Source organism: Apodemus sylvaticus, chromosome X, assembly GCF_947179515.1.
Source record: "Apodemus sylvaticus chromosome X, mApoSyl1.1, whole genome shotgun sequence".
In the NCBI taxonomy this organism is placed as follows: Eukaryota; Metazoa; Chordata; class Mammalia; order Rodentia; family Muridae; genus Apodemus; species Apodemus sylvaticus.
In genome coordinates this window covers 63280291-63300124 of record NC_067495.1, presented here as the reverse complement: position 1 = coordinate 63300124, position 19834 = coordinate 63280291, and the positions used below count along the sequence as shown (strand labels likewise).

At 45.2% G+C, this 19834-nt stretch overlaps 1 protein-coding gene across 1 annotated transcript; it reads right to left on the bottom strand.

Moving 5' to 3' along the window:
* Positions 1–6587: 6587 nt before the first annotated feature.
* Pabpc1l2b (poly(A) binding protein cytoplasmic 1 like 2B) lies at positions 6588–8541 on the bottom strand. Its single transcript, XM_052171625.1, has one exon. The coding sequence runs from the start codon at positions 7930–7932 to the stop codon at positions 7243–7245; it is 690 nt and encodes a 229-aa protein (XP_052027585.1). The 5' UTR covers positions 7933–8541; the 3' UTR covers positions 6588–7242.
* Between the last annotated feature and the right edge of the window lie 11293 nt (positions 8542–19834).

Genomic DNA, 19834 nt, shown 5'->3' with positions numbered 1-19834 from the left:
TCTTTTATTCATAACCTTGATTTTTTCTTTTACTTTCAATATAGCCATTTTAGTATTGTGGCTTCAATTTATATATCAGTGATGTTGATCAGTCATGCTGAACACCCTTTAATGTACTTGTTTAACATTTATATGGCTTTCTTTGGAAAATACCTGCTCAACTTTTTTGCTCATTTTAAGTAAGTTTTCTTCTGGGGTTTTGGTTGCAGTGTTTCTTCGTATATTTTGGATATGAGCCCATTGTTGGATATAGAATTTGAAAATATTTTCTTCCATTCTGATCATTGCTTTTTTATTTTTATTGTTTGCTTTGAAAAAATATTTCCTTTTCTCATAATGCTGTTTATTTTTGTTTTCATTGTTCTTGCTTTGGTATCATATCCATTAAAATATCACTAACATCAGTGGACTGAAGTTGCTCTCCTGCCTGTGTTTCTCGGAGTTTTAGGGATTTGGGTCATATGTTTAAATCAGCCATCCATTTTAGTCAAATTTAATCAGTTTTGTATGTAATGTAATGCAAGTATAAACTTGGAGAGAGGCAGTATTTGGATATCTGGTATTCCCAAAATAATTTTTGGAAGAAATAATCCCTTATTGTATATTCTTTTGTTGTAGATCATTTGCCTGCATACTGAATTTATTTCTAATATTTCTATTCTGTCCCGCTGTTGTCTTAAATTATTTCACTATAAAATAATTAGTTTCTTTTTTTTAAATTTTCTATATTCTTTGTTTACATTCCAAATGATTTCCCCTTTCCCGGTTCCCCCCTAGCCATATGTCCCATAAGCCTTCTTCTCTCTACCCATTCTCCAATCACCTTCCTCCTTTTTCTCTGTCCTGGTACTCCCCTACAATGCTGGATCAAGCCTTTCCAGGATCAGGACCCTCTCCTTACTTCTTCATGGGAGTCATTTGTTATGCTAATTGTGTCTTGGGTATTCAGAGCTTCTGGGCTAATTAATATCCACTTATCAGTGATTGCATTCCATGTGTATTCTTTTGTGATTGGGTTACCTCACTCAGGATGATATTTTCCAGTTCCAACCATTTGCCCAAAAATTTCATGAATTCATTGTTTTTAATTGCTGAGTAGTATTCCATTATGTATCCATTCCTCCATTGAGAGACATCTGGGTTCTTTCCAGCTTCTAGGTATTATAAATAAGGCTGCTATGAACATAATCGAGCATGTGTCTTTATTACATGCCAGGGAATCCTCTGGGTATATGCCCAGGAGAGGTATAGCAGGGTCCTCCGGAAGTGTCATGTCCAGTTTTCTGAGGAACAGCCAGACTAATTTCCATAGTGGTTGTACCATCTTACAGCCCCACCAGCAGTGGATGAGTGTTCCTCTTTCTCCACATCCTCGCCAACACCTGCTGTCTCCTGAGTTTTTAATCTTAGCCATTCTGACTGGTGTGAGGTGAAATCTCAGGGTTGTTTTGATTTGCATTTCCCTAATGACTAATGATGTTGAGCATTTTTTAAGATGCTTCTCCACCATCCGAAGTTCTTCAGGTGAAAAATTCTTTGTTTAGCTCTGTACCCCATTTTTAATAGGGTTATTTGGTTTTCTGGGGTCTAACTTCTTGAGTTCTTTGTATATATTGGATATTAACCCTCTATCAGATGTAGGGTTGGTGAAAGCCACAAACAGTATAAAAATACCTTGGGGGTGATTCTTACCAAACATGTGAAAGATCTGTATGACAAGAACCTCAAGACTCTGAGGGAGGAAATGGAAGAAGACCTCAAAAAATGGAAAAACCTCCCATGCTCATGGATTGGCAGGATTAATATAGTTAAAATGGCCATTTTGCCAAAAGCAATATACAGATTCAACACAATACCCATCAAAATCCCAACTCAATTCTTCATAGAGTTAGAAAGAGCAATTCTCAAATTCATCTGGAATAACAAAAAAACCCAGGATAGCTAAAACTATTCTCAACAACAAAAGAAATTTTGGGGGAATCAGTATCCCTGACCTCAAGCAATACTACCGAGCAATAGTGTTAAAAACTGCATGGTATTGGTACAGTGACAGGCAGGCAGATCAATGGAACAGGATTGAAGATCCAGAAATGAAACCACACACCTATGGCTACTTGATCCTCGACAAAGGGGCTGAAAACATCCAATGAAAAAAAGATAGCTTTTTCAACAAATGGTGCTGGTTCAACTGGAGGTCAGCATGCAGAAGAATGCGAATTGATCCATTCTTATCTCCTTGTACTAAGCTCAACTCCAAATGGATCAAGGACCTCCACATAAAGTCAGACACTCTGAAGCTAATAAAAAAGAAACTGGGGAAGGACCCTTGAGGACATCAGTACAGGGAGAAAGTTTCTGAACAGAACACCAATAGCGTATGCTCTAAGAGCAAGAATTGACAAATGGGACCTCATAAAATTACAAAGTTTCTGTAAGGCAAAGGACACCATCAAAAGGACAAATCGACAACCAAGAAATTATTTCTAGTATTTCTATTCTGTCCTGCTGATGTCTTAAATGATTTCACTAGAAAATAATTAGTTTCACTGTGCCATTGTATGTGCGTGCGTGTGTGTGTGTGTGTGTGTGTGTGTGTTGTGTGTATACATATATACTTTGTTTAAACTTATCTCCTCACTGTTAGTGCCTATAAGATTTTTTTCTTGAGAGTATAATTTAATTACATTTTCCCTTCTTTTTTCTCCCTCCAAACCCCTCCTCCCATTTACTCCTTTCTCCTATAAATTCATGGCCTCTATTTTCACTAATTGTTAGTGTGTGTATATGTGTGTGTGTGTGTTTGTGTGTGTGTGTGTGTGTTCCTAAATATAACCTGTTGAATCTATATAATTTTACTTACATGTATGCTTCCAGGACAAATCATTTAGCATTGGGCAAACAGCTGGTGTGCTTTTCCTAAGGAAGACCTCTCTCCTGTACCTAGCTTTTCTCAGATGTCTACACTATTGTATAAGGTTGAGTCCTCATGGGTTTGTGACATGTTCATTGTTGCAGCTCACGTTTAGATGGTCAAAGAGCCTATTTTTAATTATGCTACATTGCTACTTTGATTACTCTAGCTTTCAATGGCCACAATCTCTTTATAAAGTACAAGAATCAATAAAAGAAAAATTATAGAGTATAAGACCAATATATAAAAATATTTTTATTTCTATGCAGTATCAATAATCAATGAAAAATTAGGGAATAAATTCTATTTATAATACCTCATAAAGAGTTTCATTTAAGAAATTTAATATAATAAATGTAAACTACTACTCTGAATGCAACAAAACTTTGTTCAAAGACCTATGTAAAAGGAAGGTTAATGTATTAGAAAATTTAAAACTATGGTATAAGAGATAATATAGTCCATCTATGTTTCACACAACCTGATCAGAAACCTCGCTTGCTTTTTTGTAGAAATTGGCAAACTGATCTCATTCTCAGTCCACTCAGATTATTTTGCTGCTAGATATGAAATGGATTTTATCTTGGTAAATCAAAGTTAAGGCAATATTTGTCCTGGTAATGAACATGGATAATTAAATATTTATTGTGAGACACTGTCTAGTTATGTATGCAGGCAGGTCTGAATATCAGGATTATCCCGCCTTAGACTTCTGGGTTCTTAGATTGCAGTTGTGTACAATCACACCTGGCTAACATCTTTGTATCATACTAATAGCTATTCATCTTTATGAATGAGAGGTTACTTTTGAACCTTTTATAGGATGGGCTAACCAAATAATATGACAGATATATTTTAAGATATAATTTCTATGAACAATAAAAGTAATCTATAGCCTACAAAAAAATGTTAAAAGAAAGCTTCCAGTAATTCTGTGCCAAATTGTCAAAGTTGTCTTGACCTATAAGAAGGGTCTACAAAGAAGTGGTAGATGACATAAATTAGTCAATCCTACTGAGTTATACATAGTTTTATTTTGCATTATAGTTTATAGAAACATTACAAGTGATTTATTAAACATACTCTTATTTTCTTCTTTCTAATAAACATTTCTGACAGTTATCTTGAATTTCAAGTGTTACTTAACAGCCAGAATGAGGAAAATGACTGTTAAATAATTTTCCCTGGGATAAGGGAGGAGGGGCAATACAACTACAAAACAATTAACTATGATTGTGGGAATAACAGAGAAATAAGCATGAAGAGCTACTTTACCAAAACGGGGGGGGGGGGAGTATTAAAAATCTAACTTTTATGCAGTTGTGGTTACGTTTGTTTGGAAATTCTTATAGATATATAGAAAAGGCCTGTAGAAAAACTAAAATGAAGTTTTTCTTCTGTCTTTTAATGTGCTAGAGCAGTGGTCTTCAATCTTCTTAATGCTGCAACCACTTTAATACAGTGCCCTGTGTTGTGGTGACCCCAAACTATGAAATTACTTTGTTGCTACTTTATACTTTTGCTACTTTTCTGAATTGTAATGTAAATATCTGATGAGCAGGATATCTTACGATTCTCCCCGAAGGGTCTTGACCCACAGGTTGAGAAGCACTGTGCTGGATCTTCACTTTCACTTTTTAAGTGAAGTTTTATAAAAACAAAAAAAGTACAAGGAGCAACAGAAAGAACTGAGGTGAGTAGTAGACTCTCCTGCACTACTCCAGGGGCGGATCTCTAAGTAAAGAACTTAACCAGTCCAAAATATTTGACATATCTATATACTTAGTCTGAAGTGCAGTTGAAAGGGAGAAAAAAAGAAGTGTTCATAGAATTGATCTTGTATGGGGAAATATTTTGAACATGTCCTCAGATGATTTTGTTTTAGATATGAGTGGATATCACAGTGACGAAATTTGTAACTAAAATGCATGAATCTACTGAGTGATTTACAAGATGATGATTCTTAAAGAATTGTGAGGGTGAAACTATACCTCACTGAAACAATGTATATTATATTATAAATAGTCAAGAGATATATTTCATGTTTTGTAAGTAGTGGTAAACAGAAATGTTGTAGGGTCTCTTTTACTGCCCCCTTTTATATTGAAAAATTTTAAATATATATTTCCAATCTTAATTACATATAATTTATATAAAACAAATGTGAAAATATATCAAATTACAAAGTGTTTAGATCAATTAAAAGATAAACCATATACAGAAACAAAAGATAATTATAAGAGTACATCTGGAACACTTGCAGGCCTGAACCAGCATAAGGAGGTAAATGTATACTATCTTTGAGTATAGCAATTAAATAATGCATTTTTCTTTCATAACAAGACAGGTAACACATATTTTTAACATTTGAAATTTCTTCTACACATTTAATCAGGAAAAAACCTTGAATGTTATTAAGGTTGATTAGAAAAATGAAGTTAATAAAGTGTACACAAACACAAAACAGATGGATATATAGACAGGAATATTCATACACATTGATGATTCAATCTATCTACTTCAATGTACATATTTTTCATGTTACCCAAGACAAAAATCAAGTACCATCAGCCAAGGAAAATATTTTAAAAGTATCTTTAATGACAGAAAATGAAAGCTCAGCAGTCTTTGCGCATATACACACAAACACACACGTGAAAAGCAGATATAAAAACAGTATATACATTATAATATACACATATGACAATGCATAAGAACAATACTAGAGAAACAAGAAAATGTCTCAGAGGTTACTGAAAAACAGCGGGCACATAGAGATGAGGACAATTCAAGAAGGCATGGGAGTCATTAGGATTGATTGCTGACAGCATTTTAGCATTCCATTGCTTCTGTTAAATCATCTGCTTAGTGATTTTGGTTTTTTTTCTTGCAACATAGCTGATTTATGTTTCTGGCAAGAGGGAAAAGGCAAGGAAGCAGGAACGCAGGAAAGGGGTGGTAAACAGCATTCAATTCCAGTGAAATAACCACAGCAGTGAAGATGCCATTTGCAGCTCATGAGAGTGACCACGCACACACGCCGTGTGCACACACACGCATACAGAGACATACACACAAGCAGAGAGAGAGAGAGAGAGCGAGAGAGAGAGAGAGAGAGAGAGAGAGAGAGAGAGAGAGAGAGAGAGAGAGAGAGTTAGAGGGGGGCCATGAGACTGTGCAGGGACCATGAGCATATCCATTTTTTTCTTTTTCCTAGCTGCACTGGCTGGCTGGCTGGCTGGCACAAATACAAACTTGTACAATGCTCATGAAAGGGAGCCTTTTGGCAACACACAGGGAAAGTCTTTGAAACGTCTATATGTGGACCCTGCAAGTCCACAGTTAAGGAGGGAGCATCCAGGATGCTAGCCTAGATTTGGCTTGACAAGGAAGGATTCACTCCTCAGGGCACACAGTGTTGGTTTTAAACACAGGGAAAGAACTAGGCACCACCTGAATGTCCAACAATGCAGGAATGATTACAGAAATGTTAAGGTCCATGGATACACAGGAGCACTCTGCAGGCACTGAAGATGACGGTCTTATCATAAGCCTGTTGAATAGCATGGAAAGAAGTCCAACGCGTTGATTTCTGTTTGGTTTTAGTTGCTGGAAAAAAAGCAGGTTAAGAAACACCACATACATGAACCACTCTACAAGAATGCCAATGGGGAAGGGGGGGTCTGGGGCTAGAGGGAGAGAGAGGCAGAGCAGAGAGCCTGGAAAAACAGCACACCAAAGAAGATAAAGGGGCTTCTCTCTGGGTATTGGGATGGTGGGAAGCAATTACACTCTTGCTTCTTTCTCCCACATCAGACTTCCTTCTCCTTCCAGACAGTTCTACCACGAATTGCATCACCTGTGCAGTAAACAAAGAGACAGAAAAACACTTTTAAGAATCAGACCGACCACCACTGGGAGAAGAGGCAGCCTTTAACCTCTCCAATGGCACAGATTAGTGGGATTATTCTCTACAGGGGGCCCTTGCTGCAGCTGGGGAGAGGAGGGAAGAGCAGAGGACAGAAGAGGAGAGGGGCTGAGAGCAGAGAGCAGAGAGGGGATGGGGAATCTAGCTAGCTCTGAGGTGGGGGGGGGAGAGGGGGGAGGAAGAGAGAGGGAGGGAGGGCAAGAGGGGGGAGGAAAGGGGAAAAGAGGAGCGGGAGGGGTGAAGGGGGAGAGTGAGCTGGGGAGAGAGGGAGGGGGAAGAGGTGAGGGGGGGGGAGAAACCTGCACTCCCAATACAATACACTGCTGGTGGGTTGGGGGGGTGGGGGCTGTAAACGGGGGTAGGAGCCAAGATTCGGCTCTACTGGCTGGGTCCTGGGATGTCTTCATCGAAAGGTGGCCTCGTCATCCGAGTCGATTTCGAAATCCTTGAAGTCAGCGCTGGTGGACTGGCGCGCCCAGGCTCCCCTCTCGGCCTCTCGCTCCTTGTGGGACTTGAATCTCCCCACGAAAATCTTGCGGTAGTTGAGGAACATGCCGTTCAGCGCGTCGATGGCCCGCTCGGCCGACTCCTGCTTCTGGAAGTGCACGAACCCGTAGCCCTTGGGCCCCTTTTCGTCACAGGCCACCTTGCAGGACAGGATGTTGCCAAAGACCGAGAAGATGTTGTACAGCGCCTTGTTGTCGATGGTCTTGCCCAGGTTCTTGATGAAGACGTTGCCCACCCCGCTCTTGCGCAGCGACGGGTCCCGCTGGGACCACATGATGCGCACTGGCCTGCCATTGATCATGTCAAAGTTCATGGTCTCCAGGGCCCGCTTGGCGTCCACCGGTTGCTGGTAGTTGACATATGCGTAGCCCAGAGAGCGCCGGGTGACCTTGTCCCTGCAGAGGCGGATGGACAGGATGGGCCCGGCAGGGCTGAACTTCTCATACAGCATGGACTCGGTCACCTCGGGGTGCAGGTCGCCCACGTACAGCGAGGCCGTGGGAAAGTCTGGGTTGCCATCGTCCGAGCCCCCGGCCGCCGCCTCCTCCTCTTCTGCGGCCAAGGCCGCCGCCAGCTCTTCGTCCATATCCACCCTCCCGTAGGAAGGCGACGCAGCAGCCTCCGCCAGGCTGGCCTCCTCCAGGCTGGCCTCCGCCAGGCTGGCCTCGGTGGCTGCCACCGCCGCGGCCGCGCCGCCGGCCTCTGCCTTCCCCGCGGCCAGGGCCGCCGCCTCCCCCCGCCTGGCCTCCGCCGAGGCCTCGGCCTCCACCTCAGCCTCCACCTCTGCTTCCGCCTCCGCCACGGAGGCCTCCGCCACCGCCTCCGCCACGGTCGCCGCCGCCGCCTCCGCCGCGGCTGCCGCCGCCGCCGCCGCGGCTGCCACCTCCGCCGCCACTGTCGCCGCGGACGCCACGGTCACCGCTGCCGCCGGGCCGCTGCCGCGACCTCCCTTGCCGGGCACTGAGGGGGCGGAGAGGCGGCGAGGGCCGGTGGGCGCCGGAACGCGGGCCGGGGGCTCGCGCGGCGGCCGCGGACTGGGACCCCGCTGCGGACGGAGCGAGCGAGTCACCCGGGGTGGCGAGCGCCGGCCGCCAGCGCGCGCAGCCGACTCGGTCTCCGCAGCCTGCAGCCGCCGCCGCCGCCGCTCGGTCGTGGGCTGGCTGGCGTGCGGGGCGCGGGCGGGCGGGCGGCGTGGGGTGGGGGCGGGCGGGCGGGGGGGTTGGCGTCTGTGGTCCGGGCAGCTGGGAAGGCTTCTGGCTCTTTGGTTCCCCCTGTGGCTGCTGCGGGGCTGCGGGCGGGCGGGCGGGGGCGGCTGAGCCGGGCTGGGGTACCAGTGCGCAGCCTCTGGGCGCCCACGCGCTGGGGAAGGCGATGACGGGGACGGGGACAGGGCTGTGCGCTGGGCCGGAGGGATGAGGCTTCCGTGTCTTTGGCGGGCGGGAGGGAGGGCTGGTGGGGGGGGCTCTGCCCCTTTCCCCATAAGGGAAGGTGGCCATGATTCAAGTGAGAACCTTGCTAGGCTGGGAGGGGAGGCCTTGAACATGGGCTAGCCCTGCCTCAAGGAGCCCAGAGGCAATGTTCCAACATCCAGAGGAGGGGGGTTTCCCCTAGACAGACAGAGCAGAGACAGACAGAGACAGACAGACAGAGCAGCATGAGCTCTGACACACACACACACACACACACACACAGTGGAGCAAGAGCTTACTCTCTCTCCCTCCCACAGTCCTCTCTCTCATTCTGTGTGTGTCTGTGTGTCCATTGCTGTGTCTCTGTCTCTCAAACTGGCACAGAGGCACTAGAGCACTGCTGTCAATCTAATTCCCTATGTCTGTGTGTCTCTGAGTCTCTCTCTCTCTCTCTCTCTCTCTCTCTCACACACACACACACACACACACACACAACTCGTCACTGCCACCACTGCCACCCAGGAAAGCATGAGTCTTCCCAGCTCCCCACGCAGCCTGCTGAGCCATTTTCTGAGCCCGCTCCCCTTCCTGCCCGCCCTCCCCCAGTAACATTTCCAAAGGAGAGAATAAAGAATGCTTGCTCATTCATAAGGCCCCGCCACTGTACTGTGCACAGAGCCTGCGCCAGGCCCTGGGGATGCACAGGTCTGGAGCCCAGAGGAAGGTGGGCTGCCTTCGAGCTGCTCTCAGGAGCAGAGAACCTGAACCGCAGACTGCATCCTGCCCCCCTCAGCCCCCTCCACAGCACAGGGGCTTCTGCAAAGCCCAGGTGCGTCAAGACCCCTCCTCCCACGGCCAGGTGGCCCCTGTAAAGCAAGGGCACCTGGCCTCCAGGGCAGTCCCCACTGGGGAGGGACAGACAGCCAAACCTGGGCTGGGCAGGTTGAGCAGGGACTGGGAAAGGCCAGGTCCACAGCCAGGTGCTACCTGACTCTTGGCTGTCTGCCCTTGAGATTCTGAAGTTCCTGACCTGGACCAACAAGTGCACATCCCTGCCCAGAGGGCAAAAGAGAACAGGACCTGACATCTCACTTCAGGATGAAATGCAGAGTCCGCTCTCAACACCTAGTGCTTCTGGCATGGGGTGTAAAATCACAGTGTAGACAGGGAACAGTGAATCCCTGCTCACTGCTGGTGTGGAGAGGGCGATGGCGGGGGCGGGGCGGGGGCGGGGGCGGGGCGGGGCACAGAGAACTAAATCCTGAGGGGGTAGTCAAGCTGACACCCTTCAGAGAACAGACCAAAGCAGACACTCCTATCTGTGCCTTGTCCTCCAGAAAGGAGGACCAGATGTGCAGCATTCTGTAGGGATCGAGGGCAGTCTAGCTGAAGGGGAAATGCCCAAGAACCCCGTGGAGTGGACAAAGTCTCCAGGAGCGCGGGTTGGAAGAGAGCTGGGGCTCCACAGCCATGGCCTTGTCACCATTCAGCATCTGTGAGGAAAGGGGCCACGTGATCAGAGTAGCAGAAAGGGATTTGAACATCAGCTTGCCTACAAGGGCGGCAGCCCACACACACAAATCTGTGGCAGAACATAAAGAAAACTGTCAGACTGAACCAGCTACAGAGCAGTCAGAGCAAACTTTCCCTCCATCTGCACTGCCACGGCGGGACTATGGTCGCCCGTTTCCCACAGACTTGGTGCACAGGATATATTAAGCAACCAAATAAAAATAAGCAACCTTGGTGCCCCACCTCAAGGCTGCTTGACTCCACTAGAGTAGCCCAAGCTGCCTGTTTACGAAACACAACTGCCCTCAGCCAGAAGACTGAGTTGTTTTTGATCTTGTTTTCACATTTTCCCAGTGAAATTTATTGGAAAACAGTAAGTATGGGTTTCACCTTCACTTCTTCCTACAGGTGACATTATAGTTTCTCCTTTCATCACGACCGTGCCATCTCCCAGGTCCAAATCTACTCAACTTACCATGTTCACTCTCCACTGAAGCCCTATACTCTTTAAAATCACATCATGGGTGTGCACCCTGTTTTCTTCAGGTGCTCATCTCCAGAGGCTCCCCGGGCTCTTTCCTTTTCCTGACGATTGTTCATAGCACAGCCAACCCATGGTTGCACAAATATCTGTGTGCCCCGTGGGCTTACAGTCCTTATGACCAACGGTGGCAACACTGGGCTGTAGGCTAGTTCTCTTTCTAGCTGGTGAGGTACCATGATACTCATCCCCTTCACAGCCCGGCCAGTTCACACTAAAACCAAAAGAGTTCCACTCTCCCTATGACCTCCTTGAGATGTGTTCTGCTCTGCAGTGAGTTTTCTCTGTGATTTTCTCCTTGCTTAGAGGTTGCACACTGTTTCGATTATTTATTGGCTATTTGAACACAGTATCCCATCAGGTCTGTGTGATCAGACTATGTAGTCCATGGAATTTCAGAAGCCAACCCATGTTCCTGTCACAGCACCGCGTCCATCCTGTTTATATAAGAAGCACTGCTTTCTCTAATGGCAGAAGGCACACAGATTAGGACAACATGAATTCCAGAATGGGATGCAGTGGGCCATGAGGAGGCAGGCCTTTCTGTCTCTTCCTGAGTAGCTGGTGCACAGATAGGAACCTCACACTCTGGAAATACCCAGCTCTCTGCACCTAGTTAGAGCTTGTGCCAGTAGAGCTGAGTGGCTGGGATCTAGTAGGGCTTGGGAGCTAAATGTCATACACTAGTGGTCTAGGGTGATTTGGCTGCAGAGAGTGGGGACAGGTGAGCTGCTCCTCACCATGTCATGTGTCTATCCCAGGTGGAGGACAAGGAGAAAGCCATGATGTCTGTGTGGGGCTGGAGGATGTGACATGTCATGGGACCACAAAAGGGGAGCTTCTATGACAGGAGCAGAAGACAAATGACAGGGTAAACCAACTGGAGGAAGACTCCAGGATCAGGCTCAACAAGAGTCCACGCTGCCTTAGTGGACATGCTCACTGAGTCCATGGACATCAGCGGCATGGCTGGAGACACAGGTGCAGGGGAACAGGACCTACATCTACAACTCGGTCCTGGAGAGCAGCCTTAAGATCCCCAGTCACAGTAATGAGAGCAGTATAGTGTCTTGGACCCCAGCTGGAGACTGCCCAAGTCCTTTCTCTGCAGCGTCTGTGAAGGTCCTATATCCACTTTTCCAGTTAGTTTCTGGTGAGTTTATTCCACGTGTAGGCAAAAGCGTTCAGAGTACTAAGCTCTATGACAGAGGTGAGGACTGTCCAGCATCCCTAGAGGGAGGAGGGGCCTCTCAAATGGAAGGAAGTGTCACTCATGTCCCTCATCTAATGACTCACAGGTATTCCTCAAGGGTCCTGCTGGAGACCATGACTTCACATAGCCAGATTGTCCCTTTGCTCAGCCAGTTTAGATTCCCCTGAGCATCTGAAAACAGACTTGCCAGAAAACCTGAAAACAGGTGGAGGTGGAGACAAAACTCTCTGGGACATAAAGAAGATGATTGGGAGCCACTTTTCTAGAATCCAGCCGGCAGCAGAGGAGGACCATGGAGCCTAGGGAAAGCCGCGCTGGAGATGATGATGAACTGTCAGTCTTGTCTGGAAATCCTGCCTGGAAGACAGAGCTTCAGTGTATGCAGTCACTAGGGCAGAAGCCCCGGGTGCTAGTGGAACCTAGGGGGTACCTGCCATCACTGGAGCCTGGAGCTTATTGTGACAGGGAAGAAGGAAGGAACTAGGGATGAGGGTGAAGGGGGTGGGGCAGCTGTCCAAATAAAGGTCTGAACTCATTCAGATTGCTATGCGGAATCAAGAAGAGCCCTAAGTCTGGGGAGGGCCCAGACCTACATAGACTCATTTCTAGCTCTGGTTGCTTCTCCTTGTGGCAAGGATTGATGATGTGAGAAGGGTACAGAGATAAGCAGAAGGACAAGGTGCTATGCCCCTGACGCCTGATAGCCATTCACCCATGACACCACAGTGTCTTTCCATCCTGATGTCTGTCTTGTTATGCATGGATTCTCAAAATAACTGACAAAAAGTAGATGGCATTCATTAGCTCCTTAAAGGGAATCAGTGACCAGTTGTCAGAAACCCCATATAATTTGTGAATGAATGAGTGAGTGATTATAGGAAGTTCAACAGTTCCTTGAGTTTGTGCCTCTAGCCATCCACTCCAAATGATAATCGATAAGTAGCATCCTTCCAAGGACAAACGCTGTCAGAGGGACATCCCCATGTCAGCCCTGGCCACATGGTACCTGGAGACACCATTCTGCCTGCAGGCTGTCCCTGTGCCCACAGACTGGCAAATGCCAGCCAAAGCTCTTCATGTCTACTGCCGTCCTGCTTCCTGCATTCCCAGAGTCTGCTCACTCCTTCCCTTCTCACTCCCAGCTTCTCCTCAGTGACCAGACTCTTCTGAAAGTCCAATCATCCCACCCATTGCCTGTCACAATGTCTGCCTCTTACACTTTGATTCAAGTGCAAACTTCTTGGCATGGCTGTACTCTGAAGAGCTCTTGGCAAATGACCCCCTTCAGTCCTCTGTGTACCCTGGCCAATGGGAGCTCTCTGATAATCCATGACACTCCTCTCTGCTGTGGGTTCTCTTCTTCCTGTGGTCTCCCCCTCATTGTAATTTCTGAATCTTTTCTAAAGAGTGGACACATTTTATTTTTTTGGTTTGGTTTTTCGAGACAGGGTTTCTCTGTGCAGCCTTGGCTGTCCTGGAACTCACTCTGTAGACCATGCTGTCCTTGAACTCAGATAAATGCCTGCCTCTGCCTCCCAAATGCTGGAATTAAAGGCGTGTACCACCAACGCGCGCAGCAGAGTGGACACATTTTTAACTTAGATTGTTACAGTTGTTTGCAAAACACATGTTCTAAAATGAGTAGACACAGTTCTGATATAGATTGTTACAGTGGTTCTCAAAACACATACTCATGCACTGGTCCTCAGAATACAACCAGAACAACACTTTGTGTGTTTTTAAGTCCCAGGTATTTTGGTCCTTTGTAAAGACAAATAATTATATTAAAGACATATGACCAAAGTGCTGCCCCCTTTGCATCTCTTTGCCATTCTCTCTCCTGTGCTGTTTCTCATAGAGAGAACCCTGGATCTCTCCGGGGTGGTTCTAAAGTCAAGAAGAAGTAAGATCTTGGTCTATCCTAACTGTGTCCCTTCCTCTAGCCTTCCTTTGTCTCTCTCTCTGCCCTCTCCCTGAAGTTGGGAGTCCCTTTGAATCTTTGCTCTTGGGTGCTGCCTGATCAGCCACAGCCCACAAAAGAGATGATGGCACCGGCCTCAGGGTGGGCAGCAGATAAGAAGGGTATTGCTCTGGCAGCTCTCAAACACTGCTGGCCATCTTCTAGCTCAGAGCACTTAGAAGACGGACCCTGGAATGAAACTGGCTTGGAGGCAGAATCTTAGAGACTAACATGAAACCATTGTATGCTTTAGTTCCTGCTTGAAAGTCTCCTGAAGGATCCTGGCAGTATCCTTTAGGATGCTCCCTTTGCACTAATCCTTCTTTGAAAGCAACAGCAAAGACTGATCACAGCAAGATGTTACAGCACAGCTTCCTCTTATTCCTTTGTCCCCTTAACCAAATCACAGTCCATCACATGCTTCAAAGTTTCTCTGCCCCTGTGTGTCCTAATCGCAGGCACTTTCCGGGAGTCATCACATAACAGTGTACCTGACATGCAGCAAAGGCCACGGCTCAGGAGTGGTGCTTACCTTGGACATGTTACTGTATGTTCTTGGCTCTTCCTTACCTTTGGAGTCCTGGGCTGTACAAAGAGATATTCATCAAAAGTGGTCACGAATGGCCAATGCCTGGCAAGCATTCAACGCCTATACAATAGACTCCTTCTTAATCCCATCTCCCTCTCTCCTGAGGTTGGCTTGTTCATCTGGTTCTTGAAGCCAATGGGTTTTCTTTCTGGTGCCCTAGGCTGCCTGGATGTTTCCCTCTGACTAGGATCAAAGTGTCAGAACAGGGGTGGTCTGACCTCCTGGCTTCAGTCCCTGGTAAAGGCCACTTTTCACCCCAGGCTACTACAGCCTGAATCTCTGCCCCTAAGCCACTCAGCTTACTCCCTCTGTAGGCCTTCTCCCAATCAGAGCAACATTAGGATCCACTGATCTGTTTTCTGGGGGTTCAAGGTATTTGCACATTAGCATATGAAACCCTGGCACTTCTACCCTCTCAGGAGGTGTGAAGCTACCTATCCCTCAACCACATTGTGCAGGAGTCATGACTGTTTTCTTTCTCTTCTTTTAGACTCTTCCTGGGATACATCTGGACAGACTTCACAAAACTTGATGCTTTGCCTCCGTGCAAATGGACTGGGTGCCTTCTGATGCTGCCATGTCGTCGCTGGAACAATAGCACCAAAGTTTAAGGTTATCAAGTGGCGATTCCCGGCTTACTAGTCCTTGTGCAATTCAGGTTCTAGTCTGCCTCACACACAGAACCTATACTCTCCACACAGCGTGGTCAGGTCTCATGAAGTCAAGATGAGGAACCTTTCCACCCCCAATATACCTGGTTTGTCCGGAGTGTGTAGAGGACATGAACTCTGAGCACTTTGGACCTTATCCTTTTTCTTCTCCCATGAAAGCTTAATACATGTGAGTTCATTTTGGAATCAGTGTCTCAATCTCCAAATACACTCTCTGTGTCTGTCTCCCACAGATACAAATCCTCATAAGGGAGGCAGACAAAGGACCATTAAACTATTTAAGTTGTAGCAGCCTATGGAATTATTGTTAACAGCATCTCCATGTTACATGTGGCAAACTTTGTTAATTTTGGTAGCTTTCACACATTGTGATTCAACCGCTGGCCTGAGTGCAGGATCTGGGATAAGATTTAACCCAAGGCAGTCTTGGTCCACTCTTGGTCATGGAAACCACCCTGTTTTATCTGCTCTGTCCAAACACAAGCTGCCACCACAGAGGCCATAGCTGCACAGCTAGATAATGATTAGCAGTCCCCACAAATACTCTAGGTTGCAGAGAACATGAGAATCTGTGGTTTGGTGTGATTTTCCCAAGCCCATACAGTTTCCAGTTGGCCCTCTGTATGCTTGAAGCTTCAGGAGCAAGGTCTAGGCTCTGAGCTATTGTTCCAGCAGCTTGCCTGCCTGACCTCCTGCTGCCATGCTCCCCACCAAGAGAGCCATGCACTAACCCTCTGTAACTGCAAGCAAGCTCTAGTAAACTCTTCCCTAATTTCTTTGGCCAAGGTGTTTTAACACAGCAATAGAAAAGTAGTTGTGAGGTCTCACTTGAGGCCTGTGACCCCGACTCTAGGAGAGATGTACAGAAGAGACTCATCATGCATGAGTGAATTACAGGCCATGTGGGGCAGGCTGGTGTGTGGTTGGACAATGCCTGCTGGGAGCTCTGTTGTCTGGATCTTGGGATTCAGCCTTAGGGCAGATGCAGAGTGATAAGACCAGTGTTGGAGGGGAGGACTCCTTCACCCCCTTCTTCTGTGAAACTGCAGCTGGAAAACATGTGCCTCGGGCATCTTTTCTAGATCTGGAGCCTTCTGTAGTTGATGAGATCTGAACTCACCTGAGATCTGACTCTCCTTCCCAGAGCAGCTTTTCACTTGGAAGGAAGATGCAGCCCTCAACCATGCCCTTGGTTTGATGATACTTGACTAAATCTCCTAACCTGGAAGCCAGCCCCAATTAAATGTTGTCCTTGTAAGAGTTGCCTTGGTCATGTTGTGCACAGCAGTTAGATCCTAACTAAGACAGATTCCTTGGAGGACAGGGATGAGGGAAACAAATAGACAACTGCTTAGAGCCTCTCCACTGTGCTTATAGCAAAGTCCTTTCAAAATAAACAGTGTCCTTGCCAAAGAAGAAGAATAGAAAGAGAGAAATTAAGAAAGGAAGAAGGAGGGCTGGAGAGATGGCTCAGTGGTTAAGAGCACTGACTGCTCTTCTGAAGGTCCTGAGTTCAAATTCCTGCAACCACATGGTGGCTCACAACTATCTGTAATAGGATCTGACTCCCTTCTCTGGAGTGTCTGAAGACCGCCACAGTGTACTTAATTACACATAATTAGTAAATAAATAAGTAAATCATAAAAAAGAAAGAAGATAAGAAAATGACAAAGAGAAAATAATGATAATAAAAGTAATTGAGACCCCGTCATTGAGTAGTCTCCCTGTATTTCTCATTGGGAAATACATGTTGTCCCTGTGAGCCTTTCCTTGCGTGTGTTTGGAGTTCATTTACTTCCCAGAGGTGTGCTTTTCTCATTTTGCCCCAGGTGTGGACCTTTCTAACATTGTTTTTTCTGATGATGGTGTTGGTGCTGAGTCCACAACAGCAAACAAATCTGGTGACGTCCCTGTTTCCCCATAGCTTAGAGTTTCTTCATGGCTTTCCTTCTTGAGGCTGCGTTAAGATAGTTCTGACGCATGATGAATTGCTCCGATTCTCAGGCGTGCCACTGGCAGGTTCGACACGTGACACGCAGAATATTCACCACAGCTGAAAACATGTTCTCAGGCCCTTAGCAACGCTCCCCTCTCCCTCACCCTGACACTCTCCTCTCTGTCTCTAAGCAAACACAGATATGCTTTCTGGAAATGAGGGCTTCTTTCTATTTCCTGGAATTGTGCACAAATGGAGACTGTCAAATACACACACACACACACACACACACACACCCCACAGTATGGACCTTTTGAAGGCTCTGGCTTCTTTCAATCCTAATAGTAATTATTTTGAGATTCTCTTGTTTTGTTTCCTCAGTCAAGGTCCTGTGCTTTCTTTGCTGGCCAGTGTTTTTCTGCGTAGTTACACAGCAGCTCGCTTATGTGCTCAGCTTGCGATCGGCATGTGGAGGATGTGTCTAGCTGTTTGGTAAAAATCTGGCTGTTCTGCACTTTCATGTGCATGATTTATTTAGATCATACTTGGGTACTCAATCATTCAGTGATCAAGAAGATAGTGTGTGACTGGTAGTATTATTGGTTTGACAATTTTTTTTGAGAGCAGAGATGTAAAGAAGGGGAATAGGGAAATAGCACATGACTTTTACCAACAACAGAAATAAGTATTTTTTTTTTTTTGAGAATTCATGTGGAAGTTAGTGACCATAGTAATTAGCCAAATGTAGCAATGTAATGGCTGTCGATAGTATAACAAAGTGGCACTTTTTCCTTTTTAATGCATAGTGGCTCAAGATATGAAAATCATGGCTGGACATATCGCTTCCGGCTCCAGCAGAAGAGAGAGATATGTTCCCTAGCACCCATATGGTCCCTGTTGTCTGCCTGTCCTTTTAGTTCCTGTAGATCCAATGTCCTCATTTGTTCTCAACATTCTCTTGAAGGCGCATAGAGCACATAAACTCACTCAGGCTCACACATATACACATAATTTTTAAAAATATTTTGATAATATACCATCAAGATGGATATCCAGTGAAAACGATTTGCTCTAAATTTGAGAAAATGATAGGAAAATGTCAGAAATTATAACCTGCTGGTGCAGAATCCCGCGATCTAATGTGGGAACAAAGAAAAGCACATGGAAATGTAAACTCTATTTGGTTAATCATTATAGAAAAATAATAGGGAACTCAATCTTAAATGATTCCTAAATATTTGTGATTCAGCTTATATAATTCAACTAGGTTCTCAGTGAAAATCAATGAGAAACTATCTCATTGTTTAGTCCTGAGGAAAAGGATAGTCACCATTTTAAAGTCTACCATATTCAGTCCTTCCCATAGGTTTCAACCTCAAGAAAATCTATGTACTCAAAGACTAACCTATTAGGGTTTCTTAGAGTATGGTCTAGAAGAAGGGAACAATCAGCTCCAATTCATTCTATAATATATATATTTTAAAATACATAATGTCATATGGTCTTATACTAAGGTCAGACATAAAAGCACAGATTATGGAAGCTCAAAGAAAACTAAACATATGCCATAAAAAGTTGCACTTTAGAATTTTATTTTCAGGGCTGGAGAGATGGCTCAGCGGTTACGAGTACTGACTGCTCTTCTGGAGGTCCTGAGTTCAAATCCCACAACCACACGGTGGCTCACAACCATTCGTAAAGGGATCTGACGCCCTCTTGTGGGGTGTCTGAAGACAGCTACAGTGTACTCACATATAAATAAATAAATCTTTTAAAAAAGAATTTTATTTTTAAATGGATAAAAATAAATGAAAGCAGATGGAATGGCTTAATGGCTAAAGACACTTTCCATGAGTCTCATGACCTGAATCTGACCCTTGAAAGCCAGGTAAAAGTGGATGGAAAGAATTTTATCTACAAAATTGTTCTCTAACCTCCACATGTACAGCATAGCTTGCATGCTCATATACATACACCAAATACCCATCCACACATACATACCCACAAATAATTAATGATTTCCAGTAGAAGAGACTTATCTTTCTATGCATAAGTGTGTTGTATGTATGTGTGTATGTATGTCTTGTACCACGTGTATGCCTGGTGGCCTTAAAGTTCAGAAGAGGATTTTGGATCCCCTAGAACTGGAGATGAGATGAATGTGAGACTCCATGTGGAAGCTAGAAATTGAACCTGGGACTTTTAGAAGAGCAACCAGTGCTATTAACTTCTGATCCATCTCTACAACCCCACAAACACATTACTAACTAGATTCCTTGTTGTACATTAGAGTTCCAAACTTTTCATTTCACATTAAGCAATTTTGTAACCCTTGATTTATAATGTTCTCATCTTTCCCCATGACCCTAGTAACTTCTTCCTTGACTATGTTTCAATGCATTTAATTTTCTTTTAAATCAGAAGTTGTGCTCTTACCACAAGAATGTTAAAATTTTCAATCATGTGAGATGATAAATATATTAATTGACTTGGTTGTAGTAACCTTTTGAATGTATGTAGGTATGCATGCACGATCATATACCAAGACATTATGTGGTACAACTTAAATATATAAAATAAGAAAGAAAATAAAAGGGAATCTGGAACCATGAGTCAAAAATCTTTTACCTTATTATATTGATTATATCAAATATTTT

Excerpts from the sequence above, each read along its gene's own strand:
- Pabpc1l2b (XM_052171625.1), bottom strand. The coding sequence starts at position 7,932 with ATGGACGAAGAGCTGGCGGCGGCCTTGGCCGCAGAAGAGGAGGAGGCG.